General features: G+C 31.2%; 2 protein-coding genes across 3 annotated transcripts; one reads left to right on the top strand and one right to left on the bottom strand.

Moving 5' to 3' along the window:
* Positions 1 to 1,870: 1,870 nt before the first annotated feature.
* LOC135133052 (hexamerin-1.1-like) lies at positions 1,871 to 4,440 on the bottom strand. Of its 2 annotated transcripts, XM_064061302.1 has the most exons (4): positions 4,330 to 4,440; positions 4,151 to 4,284; positions 3,253 to 4,095; positions 1,871 to 3,194 (listed from the first exon to the last, which is right to left on the bottom strand). In XM_064061302.1, the coding sequence occupies exons 1-4, from the start codon at positions 4,388 to 4,390 to the stop codon at positions 1,956 to 1,958; spliced, it is 2,277 nt and encodes a 758-aa protein (XP_063917372.1). In that variant the 5' UTR covers positions 4,391 to 4,440; the 3' UTR covers positions 1,871 to 1,955. The 2 variants fall into 2 exon arrangements, with proteins under 2 accessions (XP_063917372.1, XP_063917371.1); XM_064061301.1 differs by having other exon boundaries at positions 4,151 to 4,405.
* Positions 4,441 to 5,280: 840 nt separating this feature from the next.
* On the top strand, positions 5,281 to 7,654 carry LOC135133053 (hexamerin-like). Its single transcript, XM_064061304.1, has 4 exons — positions 5,281 to 5,389; positions 5,443 to 5,576; positions 5,628 to 7,249; positions 7,306 to 7,654. The coding sequence occupies exons 1-4, from the start codon at positions 5,332 to 5,334 to the stop codon at positions 7,577 to 7,579; spliced, it is 2,088 nt and encodes a 695-aa protein (XP_063917374.1). The 5' UTR covers positions 5,281 to 5,331; the 3' UTR covers positions 7,580 to 7,654.
* The last annotated feature ends 11,171 nt before the right edge of the window (positions 7,655 to 18,825 follow it).

Below are 18,825 nucleotides of genomic sequence, written 5' to 3'. Positions count from 1 at the left end.
TTTTTCGATCTTTCGATGCTTCGTTTTCTTGATTTTCGGTTATTTAGTATTCCAATTTTTTAATTTTTCGTTCTTCCAGGAATTTGATTTTTCACTTTTTCTATTTTTAAAATTTTTGACTTTTAGGCTTCAATTTTTCGACTTTCCAATTTTGCTAATTTTTCGATTTTAAAATATTAGATTCTTAAATTTTTCCATTTTTTGATTCGATTTTTTAATTTTTAGATTTTTCAATTTTTCTTCCATTTTTCAATTTTTCAATATTTCAGTTTTGGGACTTTCGATTTCTTAAATTTTCGGTGATTTTGATATTTTGATTACATGATTTTTCACTTTTTTGATTATTCGATATTTTAATTTTTCACTATTTCCGGATTTTGGTTTTTCACCTTTTCGATTTTTTAAAATTTTGGCTTTTCAGCTTCGACTTATCGACTTTTTTTTCGATGTTTACAATTTTTCGATTTCCCAATTTTTTGGTGTTTTAGTTCTGGACTTTTTCAAATTTCGATTTAAGTTTTCAATTTTTCGATATTTCAGTTTTGAAATTTTTCATTTTGTATTTCAAATATCATTTTTTCATTTCGATTTTTCAATTTTAGATTCTTCAACTTTTCCTTTTTGATGTTTCGATCTTTCATTTTTTGAAATTTTTCTTCCATTTTTCAATTTTTTGATATTTCAGTTTTAGCATTTTCGATTTTTAGATTTTGTTGGATTTTTAAAGTAAAATTTTAAATTTTAGCAATTTTTCAATTTTTCAATCCTTTGATGTTTCGTTTCCTTGATTTTCGGTTACTCAATATTTCAATTTTTGAATTTTTCGTTCCTTCAGGATTTTGATTTTTAATTTTTTCGATTTTCAAAATTTTTGACTTTGCAATTTCAATTTCTCGACTTTCCAATTTTGCTACTTCTTCGATTTTTAAATCTTAGGTTCTTTAATTTTTCGAATTTTTGATTCGATTTTTCAATTTTTCGATATTTCAATTTTGAGATTTTGTTCGACTTTTAAATTTTGGATTTTTTTATTTTTCAAATTTTCAGTGTTTTTGATGTTTTGACTAGGTACATGATTTTTCAATTTTCTGATTCTTCGATATTTTAATATTTCATTATTTCAGGATTTTGATTTTTCACCTTTTCGATTGTTTAAATTTTTGACTTTTCAACTTCCATTTTTCAACTTCGATTTTTTTAAATTTTTAATTTTTAAATTTTAGATTTTTTTCACTTTTCAATTCGATTTTTCAGTTTTGGACATTTCAGTTTTGGAATTTTTCTTTGTATATTTCAAAACTTCAATTTTGCTACTTTTCAATTTCTCGATTTTTTACTTTTTTGCTTCAATTTTTGGATTTTTTGATGTCTCGATTTCTCAATTTTGCAATTTTTTGACTTTCAGTTTTTTTTTCATTTTTCAATTTTTCGATTTTTAGTTTTCAGTTTTTCGATTCAATTTTTTTTTTATTTTCAATTTTTTCACATTTCATTTCTAGGATCTTTCAATATTTCAACACTTTAATTTTTCGACTTTTTGATTTTTCGATTTCTCGATTTTTTTACTTTTTCGATTTTTCAATTTTTCGATATTTTAATTTTTCAATTTTTGAAATTTGAGATATTTATGGATTTCTCGATTTTCAGTTCGATGATACTTCGATTTTTCAATTTTTCGAAACATTAAATTATAGATTTTTCAGTTTTTTGATGTTTCGAGTTCTAGTCCTTTCATTTTTTACATTTTTCAATCTTTCAATGTTTTCAGTTTTTAATTTCGATTTTTCAATTTTTCAATTTCACGATTTACCGAGTTTTCAATTCTAGGATTTTCGATTTTTTAACGTATGTACATAAAAAAAGAAAACAGTTTTTAAAATTAATGCTTTTTATTTCTCAAACAACCTTCACATATTGCCTTTAAATCAAAAACGTCAACCTTTCAGAGTAATACATTAATAGTTGAAGTACTCATCGATGCCATAGCTTGGTTTAGGGTAGTACTGCTGCCCATAACCGTACTGTTTGTACTGTTGTCCCTGCTGCTTGTACTGCTGGTTAGCATTCTGCTGCTGGTAGTACTGCTGCGAGTTGTAGTTCTTGGTGTTGGTGTTGTCCCTCTGCGCGGGATAGTACTGCTTCTGCCTGTAGTACTCTTGCTGAGAATAGTTAACCGCATCAGAATCCCTATGGTAAACCTTAGTTTCATACATATACGCATTAGGAATAGTGTAGAACACTTTCTCCCAATACACTGGACGGTCGAAAGGATAACCCATTGGATAAGCATCAACATACTGAGATCCGGTACCAACCATCGGTACATCAGCCTTCTGGGTTTTGTAGGGTACAGTTTTCGCAACGAAAACGTAGAACTGGTATGGCACACCACCATAAGATCCCTTTGGCAGCATGTACCTTTGTGGGAAACCAAACCAGTATTGGTTACCCTTGGTAGTATATTGCTCCTCTTGCACACCCATGACCTTCTGGTACCCTTGATAGTACGAAGTCCTGTCGTGCATGTAGTTGTAGATTTCGCGGGAGTTCCTGGTGATCACGTTCTGACCAGACTTGAGCTTGTAGACGAAGTGGTCGAACTGAACGAAGTTCATCCAGTTTTCGGTCAAGTTGATGTAGCGTCCGTACTCGTCGTACTTAGGACCCAGGAATACTTTAACTACGGCTTCGGTTTCGGTTTGAGAGTCAACGTAGACTTTGTAGGTGAAAGCTTTGTGGTTGAGGCGCTGTTGGGCTACTTGGACTTTGAAAGAGTCCTGGACGAATTCTTCAGGAGTCACGTAGACGGCGCTGCTCAAATCGGCGTAGTAGTAGTCGAAGTAGGTGACAAGACGGTCGAATTCCACATTCTTGACTTCCACACCTTCGTAGACGAGGTCTCTTTCGGTGTAGTACTTGTAGTGTTGGGCCTTGAACTTGAAGAAGAAGGTGATGAGTTTCTTGTAGAGTTGGTAGAAGGCGGGGTCGCGCATGGAGGTTTCGAAGTGTTCAAGGGCTGAAGGGTAGAGCTTGTGGTAGCTGATGGGGGTGAAAGAGTAACCCAGGAGGTGACGGGCGAATACTTGGTAGGCGCCGTAGTACTGGTAGTAGGGGGAGTCTGGGTTTCCTTCAATCAGGTTTCCTAGGGTGTTGATGCCTTCTTGCGTGAAGAGTTCGACTACTTGTCCGGATTTCTACCAAAACAAAAGGGTGACATTGTAGGTGATTCAAACCCAACGATTAAGTACTTACGGTCATGACGTAGCCACTGTCGATGGCATCACGGATCCTCCTTTCGTAGTCCTGGACGTAGCTGTAGCTGTAGGCGTACTTGTTGGAGCCGTATTTCTGGCCGTAGTTGTAGAAGTACTCATACAAGTGGGCGTAGTTGGGTCTGACTGGGAATTGAGCTCCAGATGGGTAAGTCAACGATGGGTAGTATCCAGTTTCGAAAGGTACTTCCCAGTTGTAGACAGAGATTTCGCCGAAGTCGTTCGAGATACGTTCCAAGTAGTACCTGGCCAGGATTTGTTGGTACATGTAGTAGAAAAGTTCACCACGGTTGTCGTATTTCAGGTTGAATTCTTCGCCGTTCATCCAGTAAGGGTAGTACAAGTTGTAGTAATAGTAGAAGGAGTTGATTCCCACATCTTCGGTGAAGTACGACAAAGACTGCTCGGGGTGCAAGTTCAAGTAGTACCCAGAGTAGTTAGCATAGATGGTCTTGCCGTTGTACTGAGCACCATACTGACCACGGTACATCTGCTTGTAGAACTGGGCTTCTTGGATAACTTCGGAGTTGTAGAAGTAGTACGGGTACACTTCATAGATTGGTGGCAAAGCATAGTAGTAGGTGTCTGGACGATGGATCAAAGCAACGGAAAGAGAGTAAAGGTACATTCCTTCGTTGACATTGTTCCTAGCCCATACAGCCGTCTTGTAGAAAGTCTCCCAAGTGTTGGCATAGTAGAAAAGCTTGAACAAAGCGATAGCTTGCTTCAGGTGCTCTTGGTAGAACACTGAGAAGATCTCGCCTCTTTGGAGAGCCTTTCCGTAGTACCAGTAGTTGTAGAATTCTTCAACGGCTTCAGGTTTCTACACAATCAGACATTAATTTATTAATGTACTTGGTGTGAAGGTTGAAACTCACCGTGTACTCGGCTTTGTTCTCGTAGAAGCGGTAGCTCTTGCCAATTTCGATGTGGTCCGGGTAGTAGCTGGGTTGGTTCACGTACTTGAACAAACGGTAGATTTCCTTCTGTCGTGATGCTTGGTATCCAGTGCCTGTAAAAAAATTAGACTTTATAGTTCCAAAAAATGTATGCTTACCATTGGGGACGGAGACGGCGGCGCAAAGGCCTGCGAGTAAAGCTACCAAAAGGAATCTCATGTTTGTTGTGTGACCAACCGACGAGAATGATTTGTCGGAGGACAGCACACCTTTTATATGAAATTAACTTTAACCCTCCATGACCTTACAGATAAAAGTGATTGTACCTAAGTAAAATAATATTCGTTTACGTAATTGTTTACTGCTTTGACGGATTTGATTGTTGTCAGCTGGAATATTTCTGCCAGGGTCTTATCGTATAATTATGTTTACGAGAGTGAGTTAAGGCAAAATGCATTTGTTTCCAAGGGGTGATTGCTTATCAATGTTCGAGAAAAAAATATTATCATAAAAATGCTTTGGTTGTTTTTAACAGGTGAATAAATCAGCGCTTTGGTGATTAATTTGAAAAAAAAAAATTTTTCGTTTCATGTTAACTTGTAATTTATATTTATAGTTGGTTATCAGAAATTTACAAAGTGACAACAGATGTTTTAAATAATTATGTAATAACACTAAACTAATTAAGACTTATTATTAAATGGTTGATAAGAGTTACTATCACAACAAAATTGATACCCACTAGGATATTGAACCGATCTTAACCCTGGGTACTTTTTGGGTAAGTTGGACAAAATACTAATACAATTTTTAGGGTGTTCTGAGTGTTGACCTTAGTACTAATAGAATCGTTAGTAGAGTACACCTGAGCATTTGTTCTCATACTAGTACCATTATCACAAAATTTGACCGAATCCGGAGTCACCTTTATCGCCATTTATAAATAGGCAGTTTCCATATCGCTCCTATTCAAACAAAAAAAAAACAACAAAAATAAATCGCTCACAATGTTGCAACCACGTGTGGCTTATCTCCCTTAGGTACAATTTTCAAAACAAACTCGTATCTTCGGGGTCAGGGATGCGATTAATTTTAAATCAATATAAAAAGGTAACGTGAAAAAAACTGAGCCATTCTCGCTGGTTCGTGCGACCACAAACATGAGATTCATCTTGGTAGCTTTGCTTTTTGGCCTTTGTGCCGTCTCTGCGATCTCAGGTAAGAAAGTGTATTTTTTCCCAAACCCAACTATAGTACCATTTTTTTCCAAGAAACTAGCAACTACTCACAAAAGCAAAAAGATGTGTGGCGCCTCTTCAAGTACATCAACCAGCCAAGCTTCTACAAGGATCACGTAGAAATCGCCCAACACTACCATCTACACCAACACGTGGACTCTTACACCGTAGGTACTATGATTTTTTTGAAAATTTGTTACTATGGTTGTTCAATCTAGAAACCTGAAGTCGTCCACGAGTTCATCAAGTACTATCAACACGGCAAGCTTCTCCAACGTGGTGAGATCTTCTCCGTCTTCAATGGAGAACACCTGAAGCAAGCTATTGCTCTTTACAAGATCTTCTACTACGCTCATGATTATGAAACTTTCTACCAGACGGCGGTTTGGGCTCGCCAACATGTCAATGAAGGGTTGTTCCTCTACTCCTTCTCCGTCGCTCTTGTGCATCGTCCTGATACCTACTATTTCTCGCTTCCTCCAATCTACGAAATCTACCCACACTATTTCTATAGTACCGAGGTTATTCAAGAAGCCCAGTTGTACAAACAGATGTACTACGGTCACGAATCCCACTACAACGACAAGACCATCTACGCTAACTACTCTGGGTACTACCTCAATCTGCACCCTGAGCAAGCTCTGTCGTACTTCACCGAAGATGTGGGTATCAACTCCTTCTACTACTACTACAACCTGTACTATCCATTCTGGATGAGCGGGGAGGAATTTAACCTGAAGTACGACCACCGTGGCGAACTTTTCTACTACATTCATCAGCAAATCTTAGCTCGGTACTATTTGGAGCGTCTGTCGCATGGTTATGGAGAAATCGATCATTTCGACTGGGAGGTACCTTTCCACACCGGGTACTACCCATCGTTGTCGTACCCCAACGGTCTGCATTTCCCAGTCAGACCCAACTACGTCCACCTCCACGAGTACTTCTACAACTATGGCCAGAAATACGGCTCCAACAAATACGCTTACAGCTACAGCTACGTCCAGGACTACGAAAGAAGGATTCATGACGCCATTGACAGCGGTTTTGTACTAACTCACTCCGGCTCCAAAGTCAACTTGTTCTCCCACGAAGGTATCAACATTCTGGGTAACTTGATCGAAGGCAACCCCGACTCTCCCTACTACAAGTACTACGGAGCGTACCAAGTCTTCGCGCGTCACCTTCTAGGGTACTCCCACCAACCCTTCGACCACCACCAAGTCCACCCATCGGCTCTCGAGCACTTTGAAACCTCCCTTCGTGACCCAGCTTTCTACCAACTTTACAAGAAACTCATCGTGTTCTTCATCAAGTACAAGTCGCAACATCTTCATCATTATTCTGAACACGATTTAGCGTACCATGGTGTTCATGTAAAGAACGTAGAAGTCGATGCTTTGGTTACCTACTTCGACTACTTCTACGCTGATTTGAGCAATGCTGTCTACGTCACTCCTGAGGAATTCGTTCAGGATAGTTTCAAGGTCCATGTTGCCCAAGAACGCCTCAACCATAAACCTTTCACCTACAAGGTTTACGTCGATTCTGACAAGGAAACCGAGGCTGTGGTTAAAGTTTTCCTGGGTCCTAAATATGATGAGTACGGTCGCTACATCAACTTGACCGAAAACTGGGTTAACTTTGTCCAGTTGGACCATTTCGTCTACAAGTTGCAGCAGGGACAAAACGTCATCGCTAGGAACTCTCGCGAAATCTATAACTACATTCACGATAGAACTTCGTACTATCAGTTGTACCAGAAGGCATTTGGTGTTCATGATGAGAGCCACAACTTCCAGTTCCACCATGACCAATTCTGGTTTGGTTTCCCACAAAGGTAGGTTTTTGGCACTTTTTTGTTAGTACCAAGAAGGTGACGGTTTTTCTTTACAGCCAAATGCTACCAATGGGATCTCATGGTGGTACCACCTATCAGCTGTACGTGGTAGTCAGCAAATCGCTCCCATACAAATCTCAAGCCAGTATCAATGTACCAGTTGTTGGTTCTGGACAGCAGTACGTTGATGCCTACCCAATGGGTTATCCCTTCGATCGTCCAGTGTACTACGAGAAGATCTTCTACGATATCCCCAACTCGTACTTCCAGGATGTGGAGATCTACCATGAGGGACACAAGGGTCAAGTTTCCCACCATCATGAACAATAAAATGTATATATTTTTGTAACGAACAAGGCAATGCTTATGGCGAACTCTGAATGAGAATAAATATAAATAGCGAAATTTTGTGTCTTTTTGACTTTTCTTCGAAAAAATAATTTCACAATTATTATTTAAGTTTTAAAGATTTGAGATTTTCTAAAAACCTTTACGATTTTATACATTAGAAGTTTCAAATTGTAATAAAGATATTAAAGATTGTAGATAAACTAAAGTTCTAATGTTCTAATTATAAGAAAGATCCAACAAAATCTTAAAAATTTTGAAGAACCTGGGGGTACTAATGATCCTAGAAATTGTAAACATTCTAAACTTTGTAAAACTTTTAATAATTCTAAAGTGCCCAAAATTTCCAAAGCTTGGAACTATTCTAAGAAATTTGGATTCTAAAGACTTTTTTAAAGGTCCTGAAGAATCTAAAAACTTTGAAGATTTTATAGATCTAAAGACTCAAAACTAAAAAAAAAATTAAATTTTGTTTCAAATGTTTCAAAATTGTACAGGTTCTAGAGAAATTCCAGAAATCCAAAGATTCTATAACTTGTAAAAATCACTCTTACAATGTCAAAAGATTTTAAAGATTCCAAAGACTAAAAAGGAACCAAATTTTGGGAAATTTGAAAAAGTCTAGGAAATGAGACAAAATATGGTAGACCTATATATCTTGAAAATTTCGAAAAAGTTTGAATTTTAAAATTCTTTTAAACTAGACCCTGAAAATTTTATAAATTTTGGAAAACCTGGAAATTTTGGGCATTTTATATATTTCGGAAAATCTGAAAAATCGAGTGCTTTTCAAAATTTTGCAAATAATGAAATTCGGTAAAATTAAAAAAAAAGTCATTAGGAAATGTCAAAAGCTTACACAATATTAACGTTGTAGTGATTTTAAAATTCCAAAATTTTTAAAAATTTAAAAGATTCTAAAGATTGGAAACATTCTCAAGACCTTAAAGACTCCATACACAAAAAATTGCAAATTGTAAAGATACTAAGAATTCTAAGTGAACTAAAGTTATAGTATTCTAAACATAAGAAAATCCAACAAAATGTTAAACATTTTAAAGAACCTGGAAGTACTAACGATCTTAGAAATTGTAAAAATTCTAAACTTTATAAAATTTCTAGTAGTTCTAAAGTGTCCAAAATTTTCAAAGATTGGAAAGACTCTAAGGACTCTGGATTCTAGAGAGTCTAACATAAAACTCTGAATACTCAAGATTCTAAAGATTCTAAACATTCTAAAAATTTTAAGGACGAAGAGTCTAAAAATTTTTTAGTTTGTAAAGATTCTAAAGGCTCAAATATTAAGATGTTTAAAATTCTGTTTCAAATGTTTTAAAGATTTTAAAGGTTATAGAGAAATTCCAAAAAACCAAAAATCCAAAAATTCTAAAACTTGTAAAATCACGTGACTGTAAAGAAAACAAAAATTTTTAAAAGTATGGCAAAAATTGTAAAGCGGGAAAAAATTTAAATATCATGCTAACCTGGAGAATCTGAAAATTCTAGAAATTTTGAAAATTATCTAAATTATGAAAATCCCCAAAAATTAAAATATTGATAAAATTATGAAATCTCAGAAATTTAAAATGTTTCAAAACTTTCAAAAATTCTAAAGACTGGAGAAATTCTAAAGACATTATTAAAGATTCCATACACTAGAAATTGCAAATTGTAAATTCACTAAAGATTCTAAATAAACTGCTCTAACTTTCTAAGTAGAAGAAAAATCTAACAAAAGCTTGCAAATTGTAAACTTGGAGGTATAAATGCTATAAATTCTAAAAATTCTAAACTTTACAAAATTTCTAGTAATTCTAAAGTATCCAAGAATTCCAAAAATTGGAAAGGCTAAGGATTTTGAGAACCCTGAGGAATCTAGAGAGTCTAAATAATATAAAGATTCCAAAGATTTTAAAGATTCTAAATATTCTAAAGATTCTTAAGATTCTGAAGATTTTGAAGATTCTGAAGATTCTGAAGATTCTGAAAATTCTGTAGGTTCTGAAAGTTCTAACGATTCTAAAGGTTCTAACAATTCTAAAGATTCTAAAGATTCCAAAGACTTCAAAGATTCTGAAGCTTCTAAAGATTCTAAAGATTCTGAAGTTTCTAAAGGTTCTAAAGATTCTAAAGATTCCAAAGATTCTAAAGATTCTAAAGATTCTAAAGATTCTAAAGATTCTAAAGATTCTAAAGATTCTAAAGATTCTAAAGATTCTGAAGATTCTGAAGATTCTGAAGATTCTGAAGATTCCAAAGATTCTTAAGATTCTGAAGATTTCAAAGATTCTTAAGATTCTGAAGATTCGAAAAATTCGGAAGGTTGCGAAGGCTCCGAAGGTTCCGAAGAATCTTAAAGATATTTAAGATTCTAAAAATGATAAAGATTCTAAAAATCCTAAAGATTCTGAAGATTCTAAAGATTCTAAAAATTCCAAAGATTCTGAAGATTCTGAAGATTCTGAAGATTCTGAAGATTCTGAAGATTCTGAAGATTCTGAAGATTCTGAAGATTCTGAAGATTCTGAAGATTCTGAAGATTCTGAAGATTCTGAAGATTCTGAAGATTCTGAAGATTCTGAAGATTCTGAAGATTCTGAAGATTCTGAAGATTCTGAAGATTCTGAAGATTCTGAAGATTCTGAAGATTCTGAAGATTCTGAAGATTCTGAAGATTCTGAAGATTCTGAAGATTCTGAAGATTCTGAAGATTCTGAAGATTCTGAAGATTCTGAAGATTCTGAAGATCCTGAAGATTCTGAAGATCCTGAAGATTCTGAAGATCCTGAAGATTCTGAAGATTCTGAAGATTCTGAAGATTCTGAAGATTCTAAAGATTCTAAAGATTTCAAAGATTCTAAAGATTCCAAAGATTCTAAAGTTCCTAAAGGTTCTAAAGTTCCTAAAGGTTTTAAAGATTCTAAAGATTCTAAAGATTCTAAAGATTCTAAAGATTCTAAAGATTCTAAAGATTCTAAAGATTCTAAAGATTCTAAAGATTCTAAAGATTCTAAAGATTCTAAAGATTCTAAAGATTCTAAAGATTCTTAAGATTCTAAAGATTCTAAAGTTTCTAAAGATTCTGAAGATTCTGAAGATTCTGAAAATTCTGAAGATTCTGAAGATTCTGAAGATTCTGAAGATTCTGCAGATTCCGAAGATTCCAAAGATTCTAAAGATTCTAAAAATTCTAAAGATCAAAAATTTCCAAATTTTGTTAAATTTGAAAAAGTCTAAGAAATGAGACAAAATATGGTAGACCTACATATATTGAAAATTTCGAAAAAGTTTGAATTTTAAAATTCTTGTAAACTAGACCTTGAAACTTTTAGAAATTTTGGAAATCCTGGAAAATTTGGGCATTTTATAAATTTCGGAAAACCTGAAAAATCGGGTTCATCTCGAATATCTGAAAATGCTAGTAATTTTCAAAATTTTGCAAACTATAAAATTCGGTAAAATTAAAAAAATTAAGTCATTAACCAAGGTCAAAAGCTTACAATATTAACAGTGTAGTGATTTTAAAATTCCAAAGTTTTCAAAAATTTAAAAGATTCTAAAGATTGGAAACATTCTAAAGACCTTAAAGATTCCATACACAAAAAATTGTAAAGATACTAAAGATTCTACGTAAACTAAAGTTATAGTGTTCTAAACATAAGAAAGATCCAACAAAATCTTAAACATTTTAAAGAACCTGGAAGAACTAACGATCTTAGAAATTGTAAAATTTCAAAACCTTATAAAATTTCTAGTAATTCTAAAGTGTCAAAAATTTCCAAAGATTGAAAAAACTAAAGACTTTGGATTCTAAAGAGTCTAACCTAAAACTCTGAATGTTCAAAATTTAAGAATTAAGAAGAATTTCTAAGAATTTTGAAGGACAAAGAGTCTAAAAATTTTATAGATTATAAAGATTCTAAACACTCAGATATTAAGATTTTTAGAATTCTGTTTCAAATGTTTCAAAGATTTTAACGATTATAGAGAAATTCCAAAAATCCAAAAACTCTAAAACTTGCAAAAATCACGTGACTGTAAAGAAAACAAAAATTCCAAAAATTTGTAGACTCTTGAGGTCTATAAATTTTGAAAAATTTGAAAAAAATTGTAAAGCGGGAAAAATTTGAAACATCATGCTAACCTGGAGAATCTGAAAATTCTAGAAATTTTTAAAAATTTTTAATTTATGAAAATAATAATATCTATAAAATTATGAAATCTCAAAATTTCCAAATGCTTGAAAGATTTAAAATGTTTCAAAACTTTCAAAAATTCTAAAGACTGGAGAAATTCTAAAGATATTATTAAAGATTCCATACACTAGAAATTGCAAATTGTAAATTCACTAAAGATTTTAAATAAACTGCTCTAACTTTCTAAGTGGAAGAGAAATCTAACAAAAGCTTGCAAATTGTAAACTTGGAGGTACTAATGATGCTATAAATTCTAAAAATTCTAAACTTTAAAAAATTTCTAGTAATTCTCAAGTATCCAAGAATTCCAAAAATTAGAAAGGCTAAGGATTTTGAGAACTCTGAGGACTCTAGAGAGTCTAAATAATATAAAGATTCCAAAGATTTTAAAGATTCTAAATATTCTAAAGATTCTTAAGATTCTGAAGATTTTGAAGATTCTGAAGATTCTGAAGATTCTGAAGATTCTGAAGATTCTGAAGATTCCGAAGATTCTGAAGATTCTGAAGATTCTGAAAATTCTGTAGGTTCTGAAGAATCGAAAAATTCGGAAGGTTGCGAAGGCTCCGAAGGTTCCGAAGGATCTTAAAGATCTTTAAGATTCTAAAAATGATAAAGATTCTAAAGATTCTAAAGATTCTAAAGATTCTAAAGATTCTAAAGATTCTAAAGATTCTAAAGATTCTAAAGATTCTAAAGATTCTAAAGATTCTAAAGATTCTAAAGATTCTAAAGATTCTAAAGATTCTAAAGATTCTAAAGATTCTAAAGATTCTAAAGATTCTAAAAATTCTAAAGATTCTAAAGATTCTAAATATTTTAAGGACTCAAACGTTAAAAAGATTTTTTAAATTATGTTCCAAATATTTCATTGTAGAACTTGTAAAAATCGCATGAACTCTTAAAATGCCAAACATTCAATGACTCTAAACAAAGTAGAAATCCTAAAAATCTAAAAATTGTAAAAATCTGAAGAATGCTTCCTTTAATTTTTCGAAATTCTAGAAACTCTAGAGGTGTTGAATACCCTAATTATCTTATAGATTTTAGAGATTCCGAAAAGAAATAAGGGGAAAAAAATCGATAAATCTAAAAGTCGAAATGTCAAAATATCGAGAAATTGAAAATTTAGTAAACACCAAAAATTAAAGAATTAAATGACATAAAAATCCTGAAACTTAAATATCGAAAAATTGAGAAAGCCGTAAATCGAAAAATTCAACCCGGAGTCATAAACCACACATGGATGAGTACATTATTTAATAAAATTTAAATAAAATTTACATATGACTCATTCATTTTAAAGTGCCAAAAGTTTGTTCCACGATATAAAAAACCTTGAAATAGTTTTTCGTACTTATATAAAACGCTAAACGCTAACATAGTTCCACTTTTAACCATTTTAAAATAAATCAATTTGAGCAGACTAATTTGAATTCATCAAATCTCCCACCTTAATTAAACTAAAAATTAATTAAGAAAACTCATCCCTAAAATCTTAATTTCAAATGACTCGATCGCTGTTGCCACGAACCAGTCAATAATAGAAAGAATAATTATTTAACCCGATAACCTCCGACCGCCCAGATTATTTTTTCATGCAAATATTTTGACACTCGAGCATGATAACCGCAGAATGAATAATGTTATGCTCAAAGACAAAATCCTCCGAGAAGTTCGCATTATCATAATATGATCCACCCGAATCGTGCTCCTTATCAACCCTCGTGTCTGTGTACTCTGCGTCGGCTCCCTTGATGGATTCTTTTCTTTAATAAAAACCGTGTAGGAGAAATATGGGAACAGCTGTTAAATATGTAAACTTTTCGTAGTTACTTTTGGGCGAGTTCTAGTTCTAGTGGGATTTTTATAAATGGCGCTTCAAAACTAAATTTAAAGAAGTAGTGCGGTGGAAGTTTACAGATATTTGCCTCTGGAGGCGCTTTTTGTATGCTGAAAAGGATAAGTTTCGAAGGCTTGATACACAAGGAGGAAAAAATTTGCGTGGAAAGAGTGTTCGCTTTTATCTATTCGTCTTCATTTCCTCGGATGCTATGGAGAATAAATTGACTAATTTCAGTTGGGAAAGTTGTTTGTTTCCAGACGGCAGAGCAAACGAAATTTAAATCTTGGGTTAGATGGTATCGCGAGGTTGTGAATAATAATGGTATTTTTAAAGAAAATTGGATAGTTTGAGTGCAGACATAATAATGGGCTGTGGAGAAGTCTCTGACATTTTAAGTACGTAACAGTGCTTGTTCGGGGTTAGAAATGGAATCGGGCGACGGTTTAATAGAAAAGAAAATTTTTATGAAAAAAAAATTAGCGTTTTATCACAAAACTTAAATAGAGTGATTATGGTTATGTGATAGTGTATACATTTCGATAAGGAACTGGAAATTTGCACTTTTGTGTTCTACAAGATATAAAAGGCCAGGAACAAATGAAATGAAACATTAATCAAAATGCTGTCTTTAAATAAACTGTAAATGTCTTTCGAGAAGTAAAAAATCTCAAAAAAGTAACAAAAAAATAAATGATCTTTATTGATATTTGATATATTAGAAACGTATGCAAGTATTGACTTTTGAAATTTCTGAAATCACAGCGCTGCCGTCCTTAGAGTTTTGGCATTCTTGAAATCGTTGAAATTTTTGAAAGTTTAAAAAGACTTTGGACTGTCGTAGTATTTGGAATATTTTGATAAATTCAGTAAAATGTTTTTAGAATTTCCAGAATTGTGTTAAACTTGAAATTTTCAAAAGGTCCAGACTTTCCAAATGTTACAAAATTATCAGTTTTTGGGATATGCCAGAATTCACTATGTTCCTCACTTTTCAAGATCTTTAGATCCTTTAGATTTTTCACACTTTCTAAATATTTCCAGATTTCTTGAGTCCTTTGTAATTTTTGGATTCTCTGCATTTTTTTCCGTTTTCCAATTTTTCCTTGATTTTCAGTTTTTCGTTTTTAGATTTGTCAATTTTTCGATATTTCAGTTTTGAGATTTTTCAACATTAGGATTCTTAATTTTTTTTATTTTCGTTTCGATTTTTCGATTTTTCGTTTTTTGGATTTCTGGATTTTTATTTTTTTATTTTTCAATTTTTCAAGTTTTCAATTATTGGCCATTCTAAATTTTCGATTTTTCGACTTTCCGATTTTTCGATCTTTCAATTTTTGTTCTTCCATTTTTCTTCACTTTTTCAGGTTTTCGATTTATCGATTTATCAATATTTGTAATTCAGTTTTGGGATTTTTCAACATTTCGATTCTTAAATTTTTTGATTTTTGCTTTCGACGTTTCGATTTCACGATTGTTTATCATTTCGATTTTTCAATTTTCCGATTTTTGGCGTTGTCTAAATTTTCCACTTTTGCGATTAATCGATTTTTCAAATTTTCGATTTTTTTTTTAATTTTCGATATCCTGATTTTTCCAAGTTTTTTATTTTTCGATTTCTAAATTTTCCGACATTTCCGTTTTACCATTTTCAATTTTTCGATTCATCAATTTTTCAGTTTTTAGCGTTTCTAAATTTTCGATATTTCGTTTGATTGATTTTTCGACTTTTTTTGACTCGAGATTTCTCGTTTTTTTCGATTTTTCAACTTCACAATTTTTCCATTTTTCAGTTATTGGATTTTCAAAATTTTTCATTTGTTCCACTTTTCACTTAATCGAATTATCGATTTGCAATTTTTCTTTCGGTTTTTTAATTGCTTTATTTTACAAATTTTCGATTTTATAATTTTTTGTTTTTTCAATTTTTCGTTTCTTCAAGTTTTCATTTTTTGGGTTTCTTCAATTTTACGATAGGTAACTCTTCGAATTTTCATTTTTAAATTTCTCAGTTTTTCGATTTTACAACATTTAAAATGTTTCATTATTTAGATTTGCAATTTCATCATTTTTCAGTTTTTAATTTTGCAATTTTAAAAATTTTCAATTTTTTATTTCTCCAATATTTCATTTTGGTTTGTTATTTTCTTTATTTTTACAAAATTTCGTTTCCTCAGTGTTCTAATTTTATAAATTTTTGTTTCTTTCAATTCCAATATTTTCATTTTTTCGTTTCCTCAGTTTTTCAGTTTTTCGATTTTCCAACATTTGCATGTATCGCATGTTTTTTTTTTCAATTTTTCGATTGTAATTTTCGTGTTTTTCACTATACAATTTTAAATTTTCGGATTTTCAATACTTCGATCAGCTTTTTTGCGGTTTTTAATTTTTCGATTTTTCAACTTTTAGATTTTTTAATTTTTTATTTTTTCCGACATTTTCGTTTTATCATTTGCAATTTTTCGATCCATGAATTTTTCAGTTTTTGGGTGTTTCTAATTTATATTAATAAAATATTTCGTTTGAGTGATTTTTCGACTTTTGGATTTTTACATTTTTTTGACCCGAGATTTCTTGTTTTTTCGATTTTTCAACTACTCAATTTTCCCATTTTTCAAGTACATATATATGTTCGTATCTTTAGTTTTTTTATCGTTTCGATTTTTCCATTATTCGATTTTTCGATTTTTTGATTTTTTGATGTTCCGATTTCTCAATTTTTCGTTTTTTGTTTAATTTCCTATTTCCTGATTTTTTATTTTTCGATTTCTAAATTTTCCAATAATTTCGTTTTACGATTTTTCAATTTTTCAGGTTTGAGCGTTTCTAATTTTCGATTTTTCGATTAATCTATTTTTCAATTTGCAGATTTTTTGATTTCTCAGTTTTTCAATTCTTCAATTTTCCGGTTTTTAAAATTTACTAATGTCCTATTTTCCCATCTCTCAGTTTATATTCATCATTTTTTCTTCGATTTTTCAACTTTTATATTTCTCGTTTTATAGAAATTTTTCGATATTTCAGTTATGGGATTTTCAACATTTCGATTCTTAAATCTTTCAATTTTTCGTTTCGATATTTCAATCTCTGGATTTTTTATCTTTTCGATTTTTTCGAGTTTCCGATTTTCCAATTTTTCAATTTTCGAATTTTTGAATCTAACAATTTTTTGATGTTTCGATTTCTCGATTTTTTAGTTTTCGGTTTCTCAATTTTCCGACATTTGCGTTTAACGATTTTTCAATTTTTCGTTTCTTTAGTCTTTCAATTCTCAGTTTTTCGAGTTTTCAATTTTTAATTTTATTAGCGTTACTAAATTTTAGACTTTTCGACTTTTCGATTTGTAGATTTTTTGATTTTTCAGTTTGTCTATTCCTCAATTTTTCATTTTTCCCATCTTCCAGTTTTATTTCGTCATTTTGCTTCGATTGTTCAATTTTTATATTTTTGATATTACAGTTTGGGAATTTTTCAACATTTCAATTCTTAAATTTTTCGATTTTTCGTTTCGATATTTTGATCTCTCAATTTTCCAATTTTCCAATTTTCCAATTTTTGAAATTTTTGAATTTTTCCATTTTTCGATGTTTCAGTTTTTCGATATTTCAATTTTTCGACATTTTAAAATTTTGATTTTTCGATTTCTCCTTTTCTCGATTTTTCAGTTCTTCGTTTTTTCTATTTTTCCATTTTTCAAATACATATTTAAATTTTAGATTTTTAAATTTTTTGTTGTTTCGATTTTTAGATCTATCAATTTTTCGATGTTGCGGTTTTCTCAATTCTCGGTCTTTCGATTTTTCGACTTTTAAGCTTTTCAATTTATCAAATCTTCCAATTTTTCGATATTTTGACTTCTCAACTCTTCAATTTTAGTAATTTCTTTATTTTTTAATTATTAATACTTCATTTTTTCAACTTCTTGACTTTACGGTTTTTCAATTTTTAAAATTTTTGCTTTTTCGTTTTCTCTATCTTTCAAAATTTCACTTTTGAGAATTTCTGGATTTTTCAGTTTTTCGATATTTTAATTTTACGATTTTCTAAATTTTAGACTTTTGATTTTTATTTATGTTCCGAGATTGCTCTATTTTTCGATTTTTCACCTACTTCAGTATTTCGGTTTTTCAATTTTTTGATTTTTGAAATCTTAGATTTTTCAATTTTCTAATTTTTAAATTTTTGAATTTTTTCATTTTTCGATGTTTCAGTTTTTCGATATTTCAATTTTTCAACTTCTCGGTTTTAGATATTTCGACTTTTCGACTATTGATTTTTAAAATTGTTGATTCTTCGATTTTTCAATTTTTTGGTTTTTAAATTTTTCAATTTTTGAATTTTTCAATTTTTCGATTTCTGGATTTATCGAGATTTCGATGTTTCGATTTTTCGATTTTTCAATTTCCCGATTCTTCGACTTTTCATTTTTTTTTATTTTTCAATTTTTTTTTTTATTTTTTGATTTTTTTTTTTTTTAATTATGCAATTTTTGATTTTTCGATCTAATTCTGTTTCAGTTGCTCGATATTTCAGTTTTTCGATGTTTCGATTTTCCAATTCCTCGGCCTTCGATTTTTCGACTTTTCCGCTTTTAGATTTATCATCAAACTTTCAATTTTTCGATATTTTGACTTCCCAATTTTTCAGTTTACTAATTTTTCGAAATTTTAAATTTTTACATTTTTCAATTTTTTGATTTTTTGATGTTTCGATTTCCTTATATTTTAATTTTTAATACTTCATTTTTTTAATTTCTTGACCTGACGATTTTTCGATTTTTAAAATGTTTCGCTTTTTCAATTTCTCAATTTTTCAAACTTTCACTTTCGGAATTTTCGATTTTTAATTTTTTTAATGTTTCGATTGCTGTATCTTTCGATTTTTCATCTATTTCAATACTTCGGTTTTTCAATTTTTTGATTTTTAAAATCTTAGTTCTTTCAATTTTTGAATTTTCCGATTTCTGAATTTTTGAATTTTTCCATTTTTCGATGTTTCAGTTTTCGATATTTCAATTTTTCGACATTTTGAAATTTAGAATTTTTGATTTCTCCTTTTTTCGATTTTTCAGTTCTTCGTTTTTAATTTTTGGGCTTTTAAATTTTTCCATTTTCTAATTTTCAATTTTTCGATTTCTGGATTTATGGAGATTTCGATGTTTCGATTTTTCGATTTTTCAATTTCCCGAT

The sequence above is a fragment of the Zophobas morio genome, unplaced genomic scaffold (assembly GCF_036711695.1).
Source record: "Zophobas morio isolate AGI-343-1 ecotype UQ-CSIRO unplaced genomic scaffold, CSIRO_AGI_Zmor_V1 ptg000021l, whole genome shotgun sequence".
Classification (NCBI taxonomy): domain Eukaryota; kingdom Metazoa; phylum Arthropoda; class Insecta; order Coleoptera; family Tenebrionidae; genus Zophobas; species Zophobas morio.
Note: the sequence above shows the minus strand (reverse complement) of the source record. Positions and strands in the feature narration are given on the sequence as shown.

Bases quoted from the DNA above. Each gene is read 5' to 3' on its own strand.
- LOC135133052 (XM_064061301.1), bottom strand. From the start codon at position 4,390: ATGAGATTCCTTTTGGTAGCTTTACTCGCAGGCCTTTGCGCCGCCGTC. The intron at 4,096-4,150 runs GTGAGTTTCAAC...CTGATTGTGTAG, and splicing joins AGAACAAAGCCGAGTACACG to AAACCTGAAGCCGTTGAAGA. The intron at 3,195-3,252 runs GTAAGTACTTAA...TTGTTTTGGTAG, and splicing joins ACAGTGGCTACGTCATGACC to AAATCCGGACAAGTAGTCGA.
- LOC135133053 (XM_064061304.1), top strand. From the start codon at position 5,332: ATGAGATTCATCTTGGTAGCTTTGCTTTTTGGCCTTTGTGCCGTCTCT. The intron at 5,577-5,627 runs GTAGGTACTATG...TGTTCAATCTAG, and splicing joins AACACGTGGACTCTTACACC to AAACCTGAAGTCGTCCACGA. The intron at 7,250-7,305 runs GTAGGTTTTTGG...TTTTCTTTACAG, and splicing joins TGGTTTGGTTTCCCACAAAG to CCAAATGCTACCAATGGGAT.